An 18,198-nucleotide genomic window follows, 5' to 3' on the forward strand; every position below is an offset into this window, starting at 1 on the left:
GTCGGAATCTGACTCGGATGCAGATCAGACTTCCGGAACACAAGACATGGTTGATAGCCTTATCTCAGCTATCATTCAGACGCTTGATCTTAGGCCATGTGCACACGTTAAGTATTTTTCGCGTTTTTTTTCGCGTTTTTTCGCTATAAAAACGTGATAAAAACGCGAAAAAAACGCTTACATATGCCTCCTATTATTTTAAGTGTATTCCGCATTTTTTGTGCAAATGTAGCCTTTTTTCCGCGAAAAAATCGCATCGCGGAAAAAAAAGCAACATGTTCATTAAAATGCGGAATTGCAGGGGATTCCGCACACCTAGGAGTCCATTGATCTGCTTACTTCCCGCACGGGGCTGTGCACACCATGCGGGAAGTAAGCAGATTATGTGCGGTTGGTACTCAGGGTGGAGGAGAGGAGACTCTCCTCCACGCACTGGGCACCATATAAGTGGTCAAAAAATAAGAATTAAAATAAAAAACAGTCCTATACTCACCCTCAATGTCTTCCCGCCTCCACTGCATGCTGTCGCTTCGGTTCCTGTAGCTGGTGTGCGGTGAAAGACCTGCCGATGACGTCACTGTCCTGTGATTGGTCGTGAGCGGTCATGTGACCGCTCACGTGACCGTGACGTCACGGAAGGTCCTGTGCGCACACACTAGCTATAGGAAGAGGAACGGACGCGAAAAAAACGGAAAAAAACCGCAAAAAAAAATGCGGATTTCTTGCAGAAAATTTCCGGTTTTCTTCAGGAAATTTCTGCAAGAAATCCGGACGTGTGCACATACCCTTAAGGAGGATGAGGCAAGCTCTCAGGACGTCTCCGTTGCTTTTAAACGGATTAAACGTCCCTCTAGGGTTTTCCCTAATCACAAGGAGTTTGACAACACTACCGCCACTCACTGGGAAAACCCTGGCAAGCGTTTCCCAGGCAGGAAACTGCTTGACGTGTTATACCCTTTTCACTCCGACCTGGTCTCCAAGTGGTCCGAGTCTCCTAAGGTCGACCCGCCTGTGTCCAGGCTATCCTCACAGACAGTTCTGTCTATTCCGGACGCGGCTTCCCTTAAAGACCCCTCGGACAGACAAATCGAGGCGCTAGCAAAATCAGCATTTGAGGCCTCCGGAGCCTCCCTTTGCCCTAGTTTCGCCTCGTCATGGGTAGCCAAGGCTGTTTCAGCCTGGGCCAAGACCCTGCGCAGGGGCATTTCGGCCTCTGCTCCTGCTGAAGAACTGTCTGAATTAGCGGATCAGATTTCACTGGCAGGAAAATACCTGATGAATGCCTCCCTTGATGCAGCGGCCTGCTCTACCAGGGCTAATGGCAACATTGTCGCCATTCGCCGGATTCTTTGGTTAAAGGCGTGGAACGCTGACCCCGCATCTAAGAAATCGCTCACGGGTCTGCCCTTCCAGGGCTCCAGACTCTTCGGCTCGCAGCTAGATCAAATGATCTCGAACGCTACTGGCGGTAAGAGTACCTCCTTACCCCAGTCCAAGCCTAAACGTCCCTTCAACAGGAGGGGTCCCCAGTCCTTTCGTCCCTTTCGGTCTTTTGCCTGTTCGGGAAACCCCGTCCAGGACCGTTCCTCCTCACAAGGGGACCGAAGAAAACCTTCTTTCAGGCCTCCGCCACGCTGGAGAGCCAAGAGCCACCCCGCAAAACCATCGGGATCTCGGGGCCGCAGGTTTTCTAATAAATGACGGGTCGCCCCCACCTGGAACTCCTTCCAGGGTGGGAGGCCGCCTTCTTCTATTCTCAGAGGTTTGGCTTTCAGTAGTCGACGACGCCTGGGTCAGGGAGATCGTCACGTCAAGCTACAAAATAGAGTTTTCTTCGCCCCCAGGAAGACGTTTCATGCTCTCTCGTCCTCCCAAAAAGCCCTCTCATCTCCCAGGGCTTCTCCAAGCCGTCGATTCGCTCCTCGCCTCGGGAGTCGTAGTGCCGGTGCCTTTTCGTCAGCGGTTTTCCGGGTTTTATTCAAACCTGTTCGTGGTTCCAAAAAAGGACGGCTCTCTCCGTCCGATTCTGGATCTCAAACGATTGAACCGCCACCTTCGGATTCAACACTTCAAAATGGAATCTCTGCGCTCGGTGATCGCGTCCATGGAGCCGGGAGGGTTTCTGTGCTCAGTGGACATTCGGGATGCGTACCTTCACATTCCTATTTGCGTGCAGCATCAGAGGTTCCTCCGATTCGCGATCAGGGAGCATCATTACCAGTTCACTGCCCTCCCCTTCGGGCTGGCATCTGCTCCCAGGGTCTTTACGAAGGTCATGGCAGCTGTCATGGCCATCCTGCGTTCAAAAGGGATTCTGGTAATCCCATACCTCGACGACCTATTGATCAAGGGCCCATCCCAGGGGGATTGCAGCCAGAGCCTCCATCTTACTCTGGACACCTTAGTTCGCCTAGGCTGGTTGATCAACTACCAGAAGTCTTCCTTGATTCCAACCCAACGGCTGGAGTTCCTAGGCATGGAATTCGATACATTTCGGGCTCAGGTCTTCCTTCCCAAGGAGAAGTTTCTTTCTCTTCGTCGGGGTGTCAGATCGCTAAAGGGTCCGAGTCCTCTGTCCCTTCGTCTAGCCATGAGAGTTCTGGGGAGAATGGTCGCTTCTATGGAAGCGGTCCCCTATGCTCAGTTCCACTCTCGTCCCCTCCAGCTGGCTCTTCTGTCTGCCTGGGACAGGAACCCGCTTTCCCTGGACCGTCCGTTTCGCCTCTCCCCCAGGGCGAGACAGTCTCTCTCTTGGTGGACGCTGTCCACCTCCATTCTGCGCGGGAGGTCATTTTTACCCCCCCACTGGCAGGTGATTACCACCGACGCCAGTCTCCAAGGTTGGGGAGCGGTCTTTCTCCACCTCACAGCCCAGGGCCGCTGGACTGCTCAAGAGGCATGCCTCTCGATCAACCTCTTGGAAATCAGAGCCATCTTCCTAGCCCTCATCCGCTGGGAGTCTCTCCTTTCGGGAAAGCCGGTCCGCATTCGGTCGGACAACGCCACGGCCATGGCATACATAAATCACCAAGGGGGGACTCGCAGCAGTCAAGTCATGGCGGAAGTAGCAAAAATTTTCCGCTGGGCGGAGGGTCATGTTCCCTCTCTGTCAGCCGTCCACATCCCAGGAGTGGACAATTGGGAGGCCGACTTTCTAAGTCGCCAGGGCATCGTGGCGGGCGAGTGGTCTCTTCTTCCAGCAATCTTCAGCCAGATTTGCCAGCGGTGGGGCGTTCCGGACGTCGACCTGATGGCCTCCCGGGCAAACCACAAAGTTCCCCAGTACGTCGCCATGTCTCGGGACCCGATGGCCGTCGGATGCGACGCTCTCGTGATCTCTTGGGCCCAGTTCCGGATGCCTTATCTGTTCCCGCCTCTCCCTCTGATCCCAAGGGTCGTAAAGAAGATCAAGTCTGAAGGGGTCCCCGTACTCTTGGTAGCTCCAGATTGGCCTCGCAGAGCCTGGTACGCAGAGCTGATAAACATGTTATTGGATGTTCCGTGGAGACTTCCGGATCTTCCGGACCTTCTTTCACAGGGGCCTCTCTCCCACCCGAATTCTCGGTCGCTGAATTTAACGGTATGGCCGTTGAGGCCGCGGTCCTGAAGAATGCAGGTTTTTCTCATAGCGTCATCCAGACTATGATAAGAGCGAGAAAACCGGCCTCATCGCGTGTCTACCACAGATGTTGGAAGGCCTTTTTCCGGTGGTGTCAGGATAACAATCTGTTTCCTATGACCTTTTCCCTTCCTTCCCTTCTCAGCTTTCTTCAAACGGGCCTAGATTCGGGTCTTTCCCTTAGCACCTTGAAGGGTCAGATCTCCGCTCTATCAATTCTTTTTCAAAGAGACCTGGCTTCCCTGCCTCAGGTGAGGACCTTCATCCAAGGGGTCGCTCATATAGCTCCCCCTTACCGGTCTCCTGTTGAGCCTTGGGATCTCAACCTCGTCTTAGATGCCCTGCAGTGGCCGCCCTTTGAACCGCTTCAGGATGTTTCCTTCTCGCTTCTATCCTGGAAGGTAGCCTTTTTGATCGCCATCACCTCCATTAGAAGGGTTTCAGAGCTGGCGGCTTTATCCTGTCGTTCTCCCTTTCTGGTCCTGCATCAAGACAAGGTGGTTCTTCGTCCAGTTCCTTCCTTCTTACCGAAAGTTGTCTCATCTTTTCATATCAACGAGGACATTGTCCTCCCGTCCTTTTGCCCTTCCCCGGTTCATCCATTGGAGAAATCCCTTCACAAGCTGGATGTGGTCAGGGCTATCCGGATTTACATCGCCAGAACTGCCTCTTTTCGTCAGGCCGATCCTCTGTTCGTCATCTCGGATGGGCGTCGAAAGGGTTTTCCTGCCTCCAAGTCCACGATTGCTCGTTGGATCCGTTCAGCTGTTTTGGAGGCATACCGCGTCCAAGACAAACAGCCTCCTTCGGGGGTGAAGGCTCACTCTACCCGGGCAGTGGGAGCTTCCTGGGCAGTTCGTCACCAAGCTTCGGCCTTGCAGGTTTGCAAGGCCGCTACGTGGTCTTCCATGCACACCTTTGTCAAATTCTACGGGGTGCATACTCAGGCTTCCGCGGACGCGAGCCTGGGTAGGAGGATACTGCAGGCGACGGTTTCTCACCGGCCAACCTGACTCCTCTTTTTCTGCAGAATACCCGCCCTAGGGACTGCTTTGGGACGTCCCATGGTTACCTGTGTCCCCCAATGAAGCGAGAAAGAAAGAGGGATTTTTGGTTCTTACCGTAAAATCTCTTTCTTGGAGCCTTCATTGGGGGACACAGCACCCTCCCTTGAAGTTGTACCGTGTTGGCTAACGTGCCGCTGTTGTGGGTTGGTACATAGGTTGAGTTTTATATTACCTGTTCCTACTACTGCTTTTGCACCAACTGAGTTGCCTGGTGCCTGTCGGAGGGTGTATACTGCCGGGGAGGAGTTACTTCTTTATTTGCATAGTGTCAGCCTCCTAGTGACAGCAGCATACACCCATGGTTACCTGTGTCCCCCAATGAAGGCTCCAAGAAAGAGATTTTACGGTAAGAACCAAAAATCCCTCTTTTGTAGCCAGACAAGAGTCTTACAATTCTTGTTTGAGAGATTTTCATCCATTCTTCCTTGAAAAATTCTTCCAGTTCTGTGAAATTCCTCAGTCGTCTTGCATGCACTGCTATTTTGAGGTGTAGCCAAAGATTTTCAATGATGTTTAGATCAGGGTACTGTGAGGTATTCTATTGTGGATTTTGTAGCAAGGGAATCACAATAGCAATCACAATAGATACTAGATACAGCAAAAATTGGCATGATTAAAAATAACTTATTCAGTAGTTTAAAACCTAAAGTGCAAGATGTGCCATTCAAAGACAGAAAAAATGAGAACCAAGTCACATAGAGGGATTAGTGGTTAGAAGGAGCTTTTGAGCAGATGGTTTACCACTTTACTGCTGTGAATAAATCCCAATTTTTGCTATATCTAGAACCTATTGTGGATTTTGACATGTCTTTAAAATCATTATCCATTTGTAGAAGCCATCCTCTTTTCAACTTCAGCTTTTTTACAGATCATGTTATATTTGCATCAAGAATTGAATCCATTATTTCCTCTACTGTACATGTGTAATGTTCCCTGTGTCATTGACCGCAACACAACCCCAAGCATGATTGATCCACCGACATGCTAAATGGTTGGCGAGTAGGGATGGGTGGACCCGTAGATACTCAGGTCCGTCTAGTTAGGTCAAACTTTATAAAAAAGTTCAATTCGAGTACCAGAATGGTACCCAAACTTGATCCGGGTTCAAGTGAATGGGGGGCCTGAAGATCAGGCAATTCCCACTCTGTCATCTGTGTGACAGCATAGGAAACACTGGCTATGACTGGCGGTAACCTTACTAAAGTCACCGTCAGTCACAGCCACTGCGGTATCCACGCTGTGACAAAGAGGACAGCATGTCAGCCAGTAGCTGTGACTGGCAGTGAAAAGGTTACTGCGGTCAGGCGTCAGATAATGACTACTGTGCTTGATAGCATTGAGAACAGGTGAGGCTGATGAGATTGTTCACCTGCCGGGGCCAGTGCATATTAAGAAAGATGTCAGTGAGATTTATAATTAGTAATAAAAGGTAATAAATGGATAAATAAATGAAAAATGCTAATAAATAATTGAATGAAAAAAACAATGTGCAGTTCCCCCTATTTTTAATAACCAACTAAGGGAAAGCAGACAGCTTTGAGCTGGTCTTATTACGCTAAGAAGACCATGGATATTGGTCCCTTCCCAGCCTAATAAGAACAGCCCGCAACCACCACAAAAAATGGAGCATCCATTCGATGTGCCAGCTTTTGCGCTTAGACTGAGCTCTTCACGCTTGCCAATGCAACAGTAATATTAATATCACGTTATAATATTATATTATTTTTATAATATTTTATGGTTGATGTCAGCAGTGTAGAGTCCACTGACATCAAGCCCAGAGGTTAGTAAAAGACGACATCTATCAGACACCCCCATTACTAACCCAGTAACTAAAAAGAAAAAAAAAATACAGGAAAAAATCTTTCTTTGAAAAAAACACCCCAACAATTTCCCTCTTCACCACATTTATTTAAAAAAAATACACAGAAGTCCACCATAGTCCAAATGGAGGTCCCACAATGATCTTAGTTTTCTTCATCCAGTCTACGGAGCACTGTTGAGAGAATGCAGCTCCATTGACTGGATCAGGATTTACTACAGGGTTTCGTACTTTGCTCCACAAGTACTCGGCTGCTGCGAATTGACGTCATTAAGTGCCGAATGCCGTACTTGCTGTCACTCATTAGTCTGGCACCTGTACTGCGCTCATGAACACCTGCTGCTGTGAACTGATATAACCTTACTGAGGTCATCTCAGTTCACAGCGTTTGGTTTTCACAAAGGCAGTGCAAGTACCATACTGATAAGCAACTGTGAGTCCAGCACTCAACACTCCGGAACTCATCAGTCCTGCACTCGCGCTGTCTTCTTGAGAACTGGTAACCTTACTGATGTCACCTCCGTTCACAGGAGTCGGGTGTGGCAGTGGCTGCTACGCTAGTCTTTGTAGCTGCCTTTTTTGAACGGAGTTCCATAGACTGGTTGAAGAAGACTGGGATCGCTGTGGGACCTCCATTTGGACTAGGGTGGACTGGTGTGTATTTATTTATCTATATATATAATTGTCTAAGGGTTTTTCTGTCTGTCTGTCCTGGAAATCCCGCGTCTCTGATTGGTCGAGGCCGCCAGGCCTCGACCAATCAGCGAAGGGCACAGCATGGCGACGATGATGTCATAAAGGTTGCCTCGACCAATCAGCGACGGGCACAGTCTGCCGCGAATTCGCCTCGACCAATCAGCGACGGGCACAGTATCGACGTAGATGTCATAATGGTTGCCATGGCGACGATGATGTCATAAAGGTTGCCTCGACCAATCAGCGACAGGCACAGTCTGCCGCGAATTCTGGAATCATCGTTGTCCATATACTACGGGGACATGCATATTCTAGAATACCCGATGCGTTAGAATCGGGCCACAATCTAGTTTTTTAATAAATGGGGGAAAAAGGGAAGTTGTTGGAGAGTTTTTTAATTAAAGATTTTATTTCTTTGTGTTTTTTGCTCTTTTAGCTTATGGATTATTTTATTTTTTAAAAGTGTTAAAAAATTTTTTAACATGCTTTGCCAATGAATCACAGCCATGCCAGTACTTGATATGGCTGTGATGGGACTGGATGTCCCCACATAGGAAAGCTTGTTGATTGGCTCTATGATCCAGAGGAGGCACAGGAGTAGGTAATGTTGTCAGATGAGACCAAAATAGAACTTTTTGGTATAATCTCCTCTCGCCGCGTTTGGATGAAGAAGGACGAGTACAACCACAAGAACACTGTTCCAACTATGAAGCATGGTGAGGGAAACATCATACTTTTCTTTAAAAGGGACAGGGTGACTGCACCATATTGAAAGGAGGATGGATGGGGACATGTATCACTAGATTATAGGAAACATCCCCCTCTCTCAGTAATAGCATTGAAGATTGGCCTTGACTGGGTCTTCCAGCATGACAGTGACCCAAAACAGACAGCCAGGGCAACTAAAGAGTGGCTCTGTAAGAAGCATTTTAAGGTCCTTGGAGTAGCTGTGCCAGTCTCCAGACTTGAATTCAATAGAAAATCTTTACTGGGAGCAGAAACTCAATGTTGTCCAGTGACAATCCCAAAACCTGAAAAATCTGGATAAGATCTGTATAGAGGAGTGGTCAAGAACTTCAAACTTGGTCAAGAACTTCAGGAAACGTCTGACCTCAGTAATTGCAAACAAAGGTTTATGTACCAGTTATTAAGTTCTGTTTTTCTATTGCATCAAATACTTAGTTCATGCAAGAAAATTTCAAAAATATAAAAATTATAGAAAATATGATTTTCTGGATTTTTTTTAGATTCTTCGCTCACAGTTGAAGTGTACCTACGATAAAAATTACAGACCTCTCCATTTTTTGTAGGTGGAAAAATGTGGAAAATCAGCAGTGTATCCAATTCTTATTTTACTGACTGTAGAATCAGCTCTAGACCCTTTTCCTGCTTAGTTGATGATGGATGAAATAGTCCATGCAGCGCATTAAAGAGCTTTATAGAGGTTATAGAATGCTGAAAAAAAGTCCTAAAGTCCTACCTGTATGCATCATATCAGATGCCTTGTTGATAAATCAGCTTTTATCACTTTATATAAATTACCTCTTCCGGGCTATGGGGAGGATGTTGCATGGAAGATAACTCAGCCTCCATAGGTATATTCATCTACTGTTCGGAGAAGTCTTGCCCGAAGTGGTCTTCATGGAACCAAAAAGCCATCCTTGTGACATGGAAACAAGGCTACGCGACTTAACTGTGCACAAAAACGCAGGCATTGGCAGGCAGAGGCTTTGGACTGATTAGTTAAAGTTTGACATATTTGGCTGTAACAGAAGGCAATTTATTTGCTGAAGGGCTGTAGGGCAGTACTGTTATCAGTGTCTGCAGGTAACAGTGAAGCATGCTGTAGGTTCCTTTCAAGTTTGTAGCTGCATTTCATCAAGTGGCATTGGCAAGTTAGTCAAGATTAATGGTGTTCTCGATGCTGAGAAAGACAAGAAGGCACTTATCCATCATGTAATACCATCAGAAAGTTGTTTGGCTCTAAATATATTCTACAGCATTGCAATGACCCCAAACATACAGCCAATGTCACTAATCTTCATTATCTTAAGTATAAAAAAGAACAAGGAGTCCAGGAATTGATAATATTACCCCCCTAATCTCAACATTATTGAGTCTGTAAGGGATTACATGAAGAGACACAAGGATTTCCCCAAGCCTACAGTACTGGTCACACTTATACATTCATGCAGTGAATTTCCCTATTCTTATTTGATTGTGCAAACTGTATCTGCAGACTAAAGGCAGCAAAAACATGAAGGAAAACATGAAAAGAAGGTGTAAAGAACACGTGTATTAAACTCTAATTCCTTAAGTACATCCATTTGACTTTGACAACTTTAAATCCCTTGGCATTCTCTTAAGCAGTTTCATTCATTAGGTAGTGTCCTGGAATGGCTTCCAATGAACGAGAATGCTTGCCAAGAGTTTCATTTGTGAATCACAAGCTTTTATAGAACGTTTGCAACCATCAGTTGTGTTTTGCACAGGTAGTGCTGGTACTCAGTTCCATACAGCGCTGACCCCTATTCCACAACTGCTCTAAGACAGCGTGTGGCAAGAACCACGCAACTTATTAAAGTCAATGCCCATCATTACTTTAAGACATGAAGATCAGTCTTTCTGAAAAATAGCTAGAAGCATGAATGAAGTGCAGTCATGAAAACCATCAATCACCATGATGAAACTGGCTTTCATGAGGATCACTGCACGAAAGGAAGTCCAAGAATTACTTCTGCTGCAGAGGATAAATCTATCAGAGTAGCGTGCCTCAGAAAACATAAATTAATGGTGCCTCAGATAACATAAATGATGTGAAAACATGAAGCAGCATACACAACTCAACATCAACTGCAAGATGTCAGCTTTCATGATCGAATTGCTGCAAAAAAGCCACTACTGAGGGCCACAAACAGGAAAATACTTCTTCATAAGAGGAAGAAAAGGTAAGTGGATAATTTCTAAATTTGTGATGCCCACCATGAAGCATAGAGGGGGATGTGTGATTGTTTGGGAGTTCTTTGCTGGTGAAATCATTGGTCATTTTTTTAAGATTCTCGGCACACAACATACAGTCATGGCCAAAAGTATTGACACCCCTGCAATTCTGTCAGATAATACTCAGTTTCTTCCTGAAAATGATTGCAAACACAAATTATTTGGTATTATTACCTTCATTTAATTTGTCTTAAATTAAAAAACACAAAAAGAATTGTCCTAAAGCCAAATTGGATATAATTCCACACCAAACATAAAAAAGGGGGTGGACAAAAGTATTGGCACTGTTCGAAAAATCATGTGATGCTTCTCTAATTTGTGTAATTAACAGCACCTGTAACTTACCTGTGGCACCTAACAGGTGTTGGCAATAACTAAATCACACTTGCAGCCCGTTGACATGGATTAAAGTTGACTCAACCTCTATCCTGTGTCCTTGTGTGTGCCACATTCATTGAGCATGGAGAAAAGAAAGAAGACCAAAGAACTGTCTGAGGACTTGAGAAACCAAATTGTGAGGAAGCATGAGCAATCTCAAGGCTACAAGTCCATCTCCAAAGACCTGAATGTTCCTGTGTCTACCGTGCGCAGTGTCATCAAGAAGTTAAAAGCCCATGGCACTGTGGCTAACCTCCCTAGATGTGGACGGAAAAGAAAAATTGACAAGAGATTTCAACGCAAGATTGTGCGGATGTTGGATAAAGAACCTCGACTAACATCCAAACAAGTTCAAGCTGCCCTGCAGTCCGAGGGTACAACAGTGTCAACCCATACTATCCTCCGGCGTCTGAATGAAAAGGGACTGCATGGTAGGAGACCCAGGAGACCCCACTTACCCTGAGACATAAAAAAGCCAGGCTGGAGTTTGCCAAAACTTATTTGAAAAAGCCTAAAACGTTTTGGAAGAATACTCTCTGGTCAGATGAGACAAAAGTAGAGCTTTTTGGGCAAAGGCATCAACATAGAGTTTACAGGAGAAAAAAAGAGGCATTCAAAGAAAAGAACACGGTTCCTACAGTCAAACATGGCAGAGGTTCCCTGATGTTTTGGGGTTGCTTTGCTGCCTCTGGCACTGGACTGCTTGACCTTATGCATGGCATTATGAAGTCTGAAGACTACCAACACATTTTGCAGCATAATGTAGGGCCCAGTGTGAGAAAGCTCGGTCTCCCTCAGAGGTCATGGGTCTTCCAGCAGGACAATGACCCAAAACACACTTCAAAAAGCACTAGAAAATGGTTTGAGAGAAAGCACTGGAGACTTCTAAGGTGGCCAGCAATGAGTCCAGACCTGAATCCCATAAAACACCTGTGGAGAGATCTAAAAATGGCAGTTTGGAGAAGGCACCCTTCAAATATCAGGGACCTAGAGCAGTTTGCCAAAGAAGAATGGTTTAAAATTCCAGCAGAGCATTGTAAGAAACTCACTGATGGTTACCGGAAGCGGTTGGTCGCAGTTATTTTGGCTAAAGGTTGTGCAACCAAGTATTAGGCTGAGGGTGCCAATACTTTTGTCTGGCCCATTTTTGGAGTTTTGTGTGAAATGATCAATGTTTTGCTTTTTGCTTCATTCTCTTTTGTGTTTTTTCATTTAAGACAAATTAAATGAAGATAATAATACCTGGATGTTTGCATCATGCCCTGTAATATAACTAGAATTAAAGTATAATAAACAGTGCAAAGTAATATTAACCCCTTCACGCCGCAGCCCTTTTTTGTCTTTGCTTTTCTGCTTTTTCTCTCCCCTTCTCCCAGAGCCATAACTTTTTTATTTTTTGGTCAATATGGCCATGTGAGGGCTTGTTTCTTTGCAGCATTACTTGTACTTTTTGATGACACAATTGGTTTTACCACATCCTGTACTTGAAAACGGGAAAAAAATTCCAAGTGCGGTGAAATTGCAAAAAGTGCAATTCCACAACTGTTTTTTTTTTTTGACCATATTCACCAAATGCTAAAACTGACCTGCCATTATGATTCTCCAGGTCATTATGAGTTCGTAGATACAATACATGTATAGGTTCATTTTTATTTAAATGGTGATAAAAAATAAATGAAAATTTTGTTAAAAAGAAAAAAAAGAAGATTGCGTCATTTTTCCGTAGCATCTCCATTTTTCATGATTTGGGGCTGGATGAGGGCTTATTTTTTGCGTGCCAAGCTAATATTTTTAATGATACCACTTTGGCATGGATATGATCTTTTGATTGCCCGTTACTGCATTTTAATGCAATGTTGCTGCGACCAAAAAAACGTAATTCTGATGTTTTTACTTTTTTTCACTATGCCGTTTACCAATCGGATTAATTATTTTTATAGCTTGATAGATCGGGCAATTCTGAACGCCGCGATACCAAATATGTGTATTTTTTTTCTTTAATTGTTTTTTATTATTATTGGGAGGATGATTTGAACTTTTATATATTTTTAATTTTTTTAATACTTTTTCTTTTTGCATGCTGCAATAGTCTCCATGGTAGACTAGAAGCTTCAGTTGTCTGATCGCATCTGCTACAATTATCAGATCGCCTGTGTGTAGCAGAAATGCTCACTTGCTATGAGCGCTGACTGCTGGGTGGCACTCATAGCAATCCGGCAATGACAACCACAGGGATCTCCTGCAGAACCACGGTTGTCATTCCAACTCATTGGCGACCCGCTTTCATGTGACATGGGTGCCGATGGGCAGGATTAAAGATGTGCTTCTGGCGCAATCACATTAAATGCCACTGTCAGAGATTGACAGCGGCATTTAACGGGTTAACAGCTGTGGGTGGATCGCTATTCCACCCACGGTTTTTAAGGGGCACATGTCAGCTGTTCAAAATAGCTGACATGTGCTGGGAAAGATATGAGCTCATCTCCGGAGCCCACATCAAAGGGAGGGGCACAACATGCACAGTACATGTGCATGTCGTGAAGGGGTTAAGGAGAAATAATGGCATATATACATTTTATCATACTAGGATAGTGTGCTACTGAGATAGCATCGTAAGCACTTAAACCATTCATTTTCACACTTCTGATTGACTGTTCCAGAAAATGTTTGTATAGCGCTAATGTGAAATTTGCATGCAGTCAGGGTAGTTGTTACTTCACATTTTCCCTGCATTTATCTGCCTTCTTGGCTGTTTGACATGTAAGTTCGATTTGTACATTGATTTTCTTTAGGCCGTGTCTGATTATTTTTTTTGATATGTCGTCTTTGGAAGTCAGCTGTGGTAGGAGCTTAATTATCACTTGTGGTGCAGACTCAGGATCACGTTCATTAGGTGATCATTTTGCTTAGAACTGGGATAAAATATATTAAGATGCTAAAAGGTGGATGAATGTAAAAAGATGTAGGCTTATGACATTGCCGAGTGCATTTGTGATAAATGTGTAATCATCACAAATACAATTTATACAAAGGCTTATTTAGCAAATATTTCATTTTAAGTGCACAAGAGCATCTTCTGACAGTGACATGTTAGATGGTGGCATCAACAGGCAAGGGTGGAAACATGGAAAATTTAAGGTGGCATTGGTACACAAAATGTAGGCATTAGAGATTTAATTGAAGTTTCAAATCTTTTTTAAATTGTAAACTGCCAATAGGCTGGGCAGACATCTGTCTGAGATGGTTTAGTGAATCCTGCATTGAGCAGGTGGTTGGACACGATGATCCTAGTGGTCCCATCCAACTCTAACACTCTAGGATTCTATGATATAGCAAAAAAGGGACAGAGAGGCCGATTAAAAAAATTTTTTTTTCATTCTCCACTGCACTGTAGAAATATGGACTTTTGATGATTAGGAGTCACTCTCGAGATACAAATTTCCCCTTCAGACAAGGAAAAGTTTATTTTTTCCCTTTTATGATGCTGCCAAATCATAAGAGGACGGCATCCATAGATGGGAAAATGCAAATGCCCACTGAGAATGACAAAATACTGTAATATTTCTCAGCATGATAAAGTGAGTCTATATGTCTCTCATTTGACTATGCTGAGAACTCCCTTTGCTTCCTGTGATTACAGCGTCATGAGAGGAGGAGAGCTCTGTCGTTTCCACACTGCAGTTCTCTTCCTCTCCCTGGGCTGCAATGACGGGAAGCGACGGCATTGAGGAGTTTTCAGCATGGTAAAGTGGAACACATATAGACTCACCATATCACACACTTTGATATTTTGTCTGGGCTTTTGATTTTTTTTTTCCTTCAATGATGCTGTCTTCTGATTTGTCAGCATCATAGAAGTGAAAAAGTAAATGTCTCCGCAGAAGAATCTGTTAAAGCTTCCTTGGTTGAATGAAACCTCAAAAGCCCTTATCTCCATAGTGCAATGCAGAGAAATAAAAGGTGTTAATCAGCCCCACTGCACTATTTTAGTGATATATACAGTCTAAACATATCATGAAAGGTCCTCTTTTGCAGGGTTTTACAGAATTATAAAAAAAATGATACTGTTGTCTGTGCGATTTCTGGTATTGCTGCTCATTCCTGTTAAAGTATTGTAAGTCTTTTGAGCTGTAATATTGATTACAACCCAAGGAGAAAAGTAACACTATTTAAGAAAAAAAATGTAAAACTAAGAATATGAGTTGACCTTTGAATGTAGAGCCAGACAGTGCAATGTGAATTAGGAATCATGAAAAAAGGCAGGACGTTCTCTGCTAAATATCTGATTGAAGAATTAGTTATAAATGTCTCTTGATTTCTAGAGTTTATAAAAATCAGACATCCATGTGATTAATAAGTCGGACTGCTTCTCATAATATTCTTGTTTCATACATGCGAGATTCACAGTCTGAGTATGGAGTGCGATGTCTAGACCAGCCACAGTCTGCAGACCTGAAAGCAACAGCCTCATATATGGTATGAGAAAGCTGAGTGTGGGTCGGGAGACGTGGAACCTGTCCGTATATCAGGGACCATAGTCACATTTTAATTTTGGACGTGTGAAACCAGTCTTACAATAAAAAGCAAAGCTATAATAAGATACAGCAACAGCAATTCACATCTGCATCTAACAGGCTTTCTTTATATAGAAAAATATACCAAAGTATATTTTAAAGCTTTAAAAAAAAAATAAAGTTGGCAAAGATAATAAGAGTTCATGTTTACTGATTATATAGCACTTACCTGATCCCTCGAACTAGTGGCACCATAACCTATCCCTTTCCCACGGATTACCCCAGATCGTGCAGACGCCGGGATCTTGTACCTTGCTATGCTCCTATCTTAACCCTTTATCTGTTCCCTGCCCCACCCAGGGAGATGTGAGGCCGAAGTGCATAGGAAAACACTACCCAGACAGACTAGGATAAACAGACAGGGATAAAAAAAACTACAATCACACCAATGCACTCACATAACAACAGAGTGGGAAACAGAGGAGGAATAGGAGGAAGAAACACAATGGGAGAGTATAAGGATAAACACACAAAACAACTCCAAGCAGAAATCTACTGAAAAACTCTCCAACCGCCAACTCCAAACACTGAACGTCTCTTTTAGCTCCAAACTAGGAAGTGGAAAAACTATCACTGGCAACTCCCAACTGCCACTGGTGTGCATATACCAGAGGGGAGTGGCCAACAAAGAACAGCTGAGACAATTCAGGATGGAGAGCTCCAGGAGTGCTAATCAGTGCAGGAGTTCGTGGAACCAGACACTGCGATCTTCTGGCCTCTCTCTAGCGCAGTATCCCTGTGACATCATCGCTGTAGCCGATTGGAAACAGCTGTGTATTAAATAATTTTGCTTGGCAGGACAATCATTTTAAGAACGATAAATAGTTATGTTAAGCGGTTTTGTTAAGATATCGCTCTTGCAGTGTCACGTAGATGGGATCAGTTACAAACTTGTTCATAACTGTGTAATTTGTAATGTGAGATTTGCCACTGAGAGTCACATTCACATTGTTGCTGTAGTGCGACTCAAAAATAATTGTAGTATTCTTGCTGTAGGATGAACATCTCCTGGTCAAACATTTCCAGTATCTAAGATGGTCTCCTTACAGAGATACTCCAGACACCAAAAGGTCCTTCTTACAAGTCCTTTCCTTGGTGGAACAGTGGCAGGAGCAGAACAGAGAACATAGGACCCTGGTGCACTGTCTGTAAGCATCTACATATTGAAGCATTTTCTGTAGCCCACGAAGACATAGTTCATTTCATATTTATGACATTTTGTCTGTACTTTTTTTACAGGAATGGTGGAGGTCGGAGTGGGACTTTTTGTGCTTGCGCAATGTTGTGTGAAATGACCCGATGTCACCATGTGGTTGATGTTTTCTATGCTGTTAAGAGTTTGCGGAATGTTAAGCCAAATATGGTGGAAACACTGGTAAGGCTGCAGGAGCGACTAAGTGAAAAATATACACTGAATTGTGGATTTTAGCTCTTTTATGTATTTGTTGCCTATAACCATATTAGTCTCATGTGATCCATTCTTTCTCTTAACAGGACCAATACCGATTTTGCTATGAAATTGCCCTGGAATATCTAGACCTGCATGATGCCAGATAGCACCCATCAAGATAATAATTTGAGAACCAATCCTACTGCCTGTGCCCTGTGAAAAAGACATGTGCCAATCTGATGCATTCATATATTGTGGCCAAGTTTAAAACTGACTTCAGTCATCTCTCCTAATCCAGTGTAAGAGGGCTTCTCTCTGCTGTCTCATCATGAAGAGGAAGTTACACCATCCAATGCATTATGTAGAGCTGTATATAAGAGTGTGATCATGGCAAGCCAATAAGGATAAGTGCACACTGAAAAGAGACGAAAAAAGCCCCAAATCTGTAGTATAATCTACTATTCAGATTTTCTACGAATTTCACAGCGGATTTTATACCTTTATTTTTGAAAGAGGTAAAATTTACAGTGAAACGCTAAAACAGCAATTCACATGCACAGTAGACCAATTTAATTTTTGCAGCATGTGCTTGGACCTGAAATCTGCTGCGGATTTACAGTGCACAGATCTACACAATGCATCCTTAGCAATTTCCTGATGTGCACATTTACCCATAAATTCCAGCCCATACCATATTTTACTTGTAAGATATATTCATATGAAATTTGCATATGCAAATCAATGCAAGTATCCAAGAGATTTCTCATTTGTCAGTGATATTTTATGGATGGCTGAGCTGTATATAAGGGATCTTCAACTTTCATCTCTTGATGTGTGACCCTGTACTAGGAGGGGAGAGTGTGATCAATGGGGTAAACTGCATCAATGAAAGGCAGGTAAAGTAATGTGTCTTTCTATATGTTTAATGGATTGTCTCTATGTGATCCTCTATGCCACAGTATCAGGATCACTATTTGTATATAATGGGAAAGGATGTACTAACCCCACAAGTAATGAAGGGGTTTTTAATGCTTTATTGTACTCCAATAAACTGCTTGTTTTTTATTAGTTCTGCCTTCTGAAAATTGGGCGAGTTCTTGAATGCTTGCACATTAGGGTGAAATTCCTCCAGTGTGAATGAATGAGCAGGTGCCAATTTAGTGCTGATTTAAGACTTCAGGCACTAATGTTTTTACATTACAAGGAGGTGAGAGGTATACGTGCTTTTATTTCGTTGTATTAAAGAGTGTTAGGCATTTCTCCCTCATGACACAGTTTATTAGGAAGAGATGAAGAATTGATGTTGGTATATTAGGCAGAGATGACAAGTGTGTTCTTCACACCTGCCCTAAGGACAGTCTTTGTAATTGTAGATATATGATGTGTTCAGTGCGTACTGACATTGCAGCATCAAGAAGGAAAACGTGAGGAATTATCGAAATCACAGGTTTGATAGACATGTTAATGAAATGCAGATGGTGGAAAAATGGAAACACAATTTTCAAAACATCTCGATTTATTCAGTATTGAGTATGAGAGCCACATGCAGAAATACATGCGCTTATCTGCCTTGACTGCTATGAATGAAGATATTAATGGTTATCTAAGGATCATTCTGACATGCAGAAAGTACTTAGGCATTTTTAAACTCG

The 18,198-nt window shown here is 43.6% G+C and overlaps 1 protein-coding gene across 8 annotated transcripts in view; it reads left to right on the forward strand.

The window, feature by feature from the left end:
• The window catches only part of PTPRU (protein tyrosine phosphatase receptor type U), a 249,566-nt gene extending 231,952 nt beyond the window's left edge, over positions 1–17,614 (forward strand). For all 8 annotated transcript variants that reach the window (XM_077295770.1, XM_077295772.1, XM_077295771.1 and 5 more), the window contains 3 exons: positions 16,153–16,304; positions 16,396–16,531; positions 16,651–17,614. In XM_077295770.1, coding sequence (XP_077151885.1) covers positions 16,153–16,304; positions 16,396–16,531; positions 16,651–16,713 — 351 coding nt within the window. In that variant the 3' untranslated portion in view covers positions 16,714–17,614. The remainder of the gene's footprint in view (positions 1–16,152; positions 16,305–16,395; positions 16,532–16,650) is intronic.
• Positions 17,615–18,198: the final 584 nt, after the last annotated feature.

This window comes from Ranitomeya variabilis, chromosome 3 (assembly GCF_051348905.1).
Source record: "Ranitomeya variabilis isolate aRanVar5 chromosome 3, aRanVar5.hap1, whole genome shotgun sequence".
Taxonomy (NCBI): Eukaryota; Metazoa; Chordata; class Amphibia; order Anura; family Dendrobatidae; genus Ranitomeya; species Ranitomeya variabilis.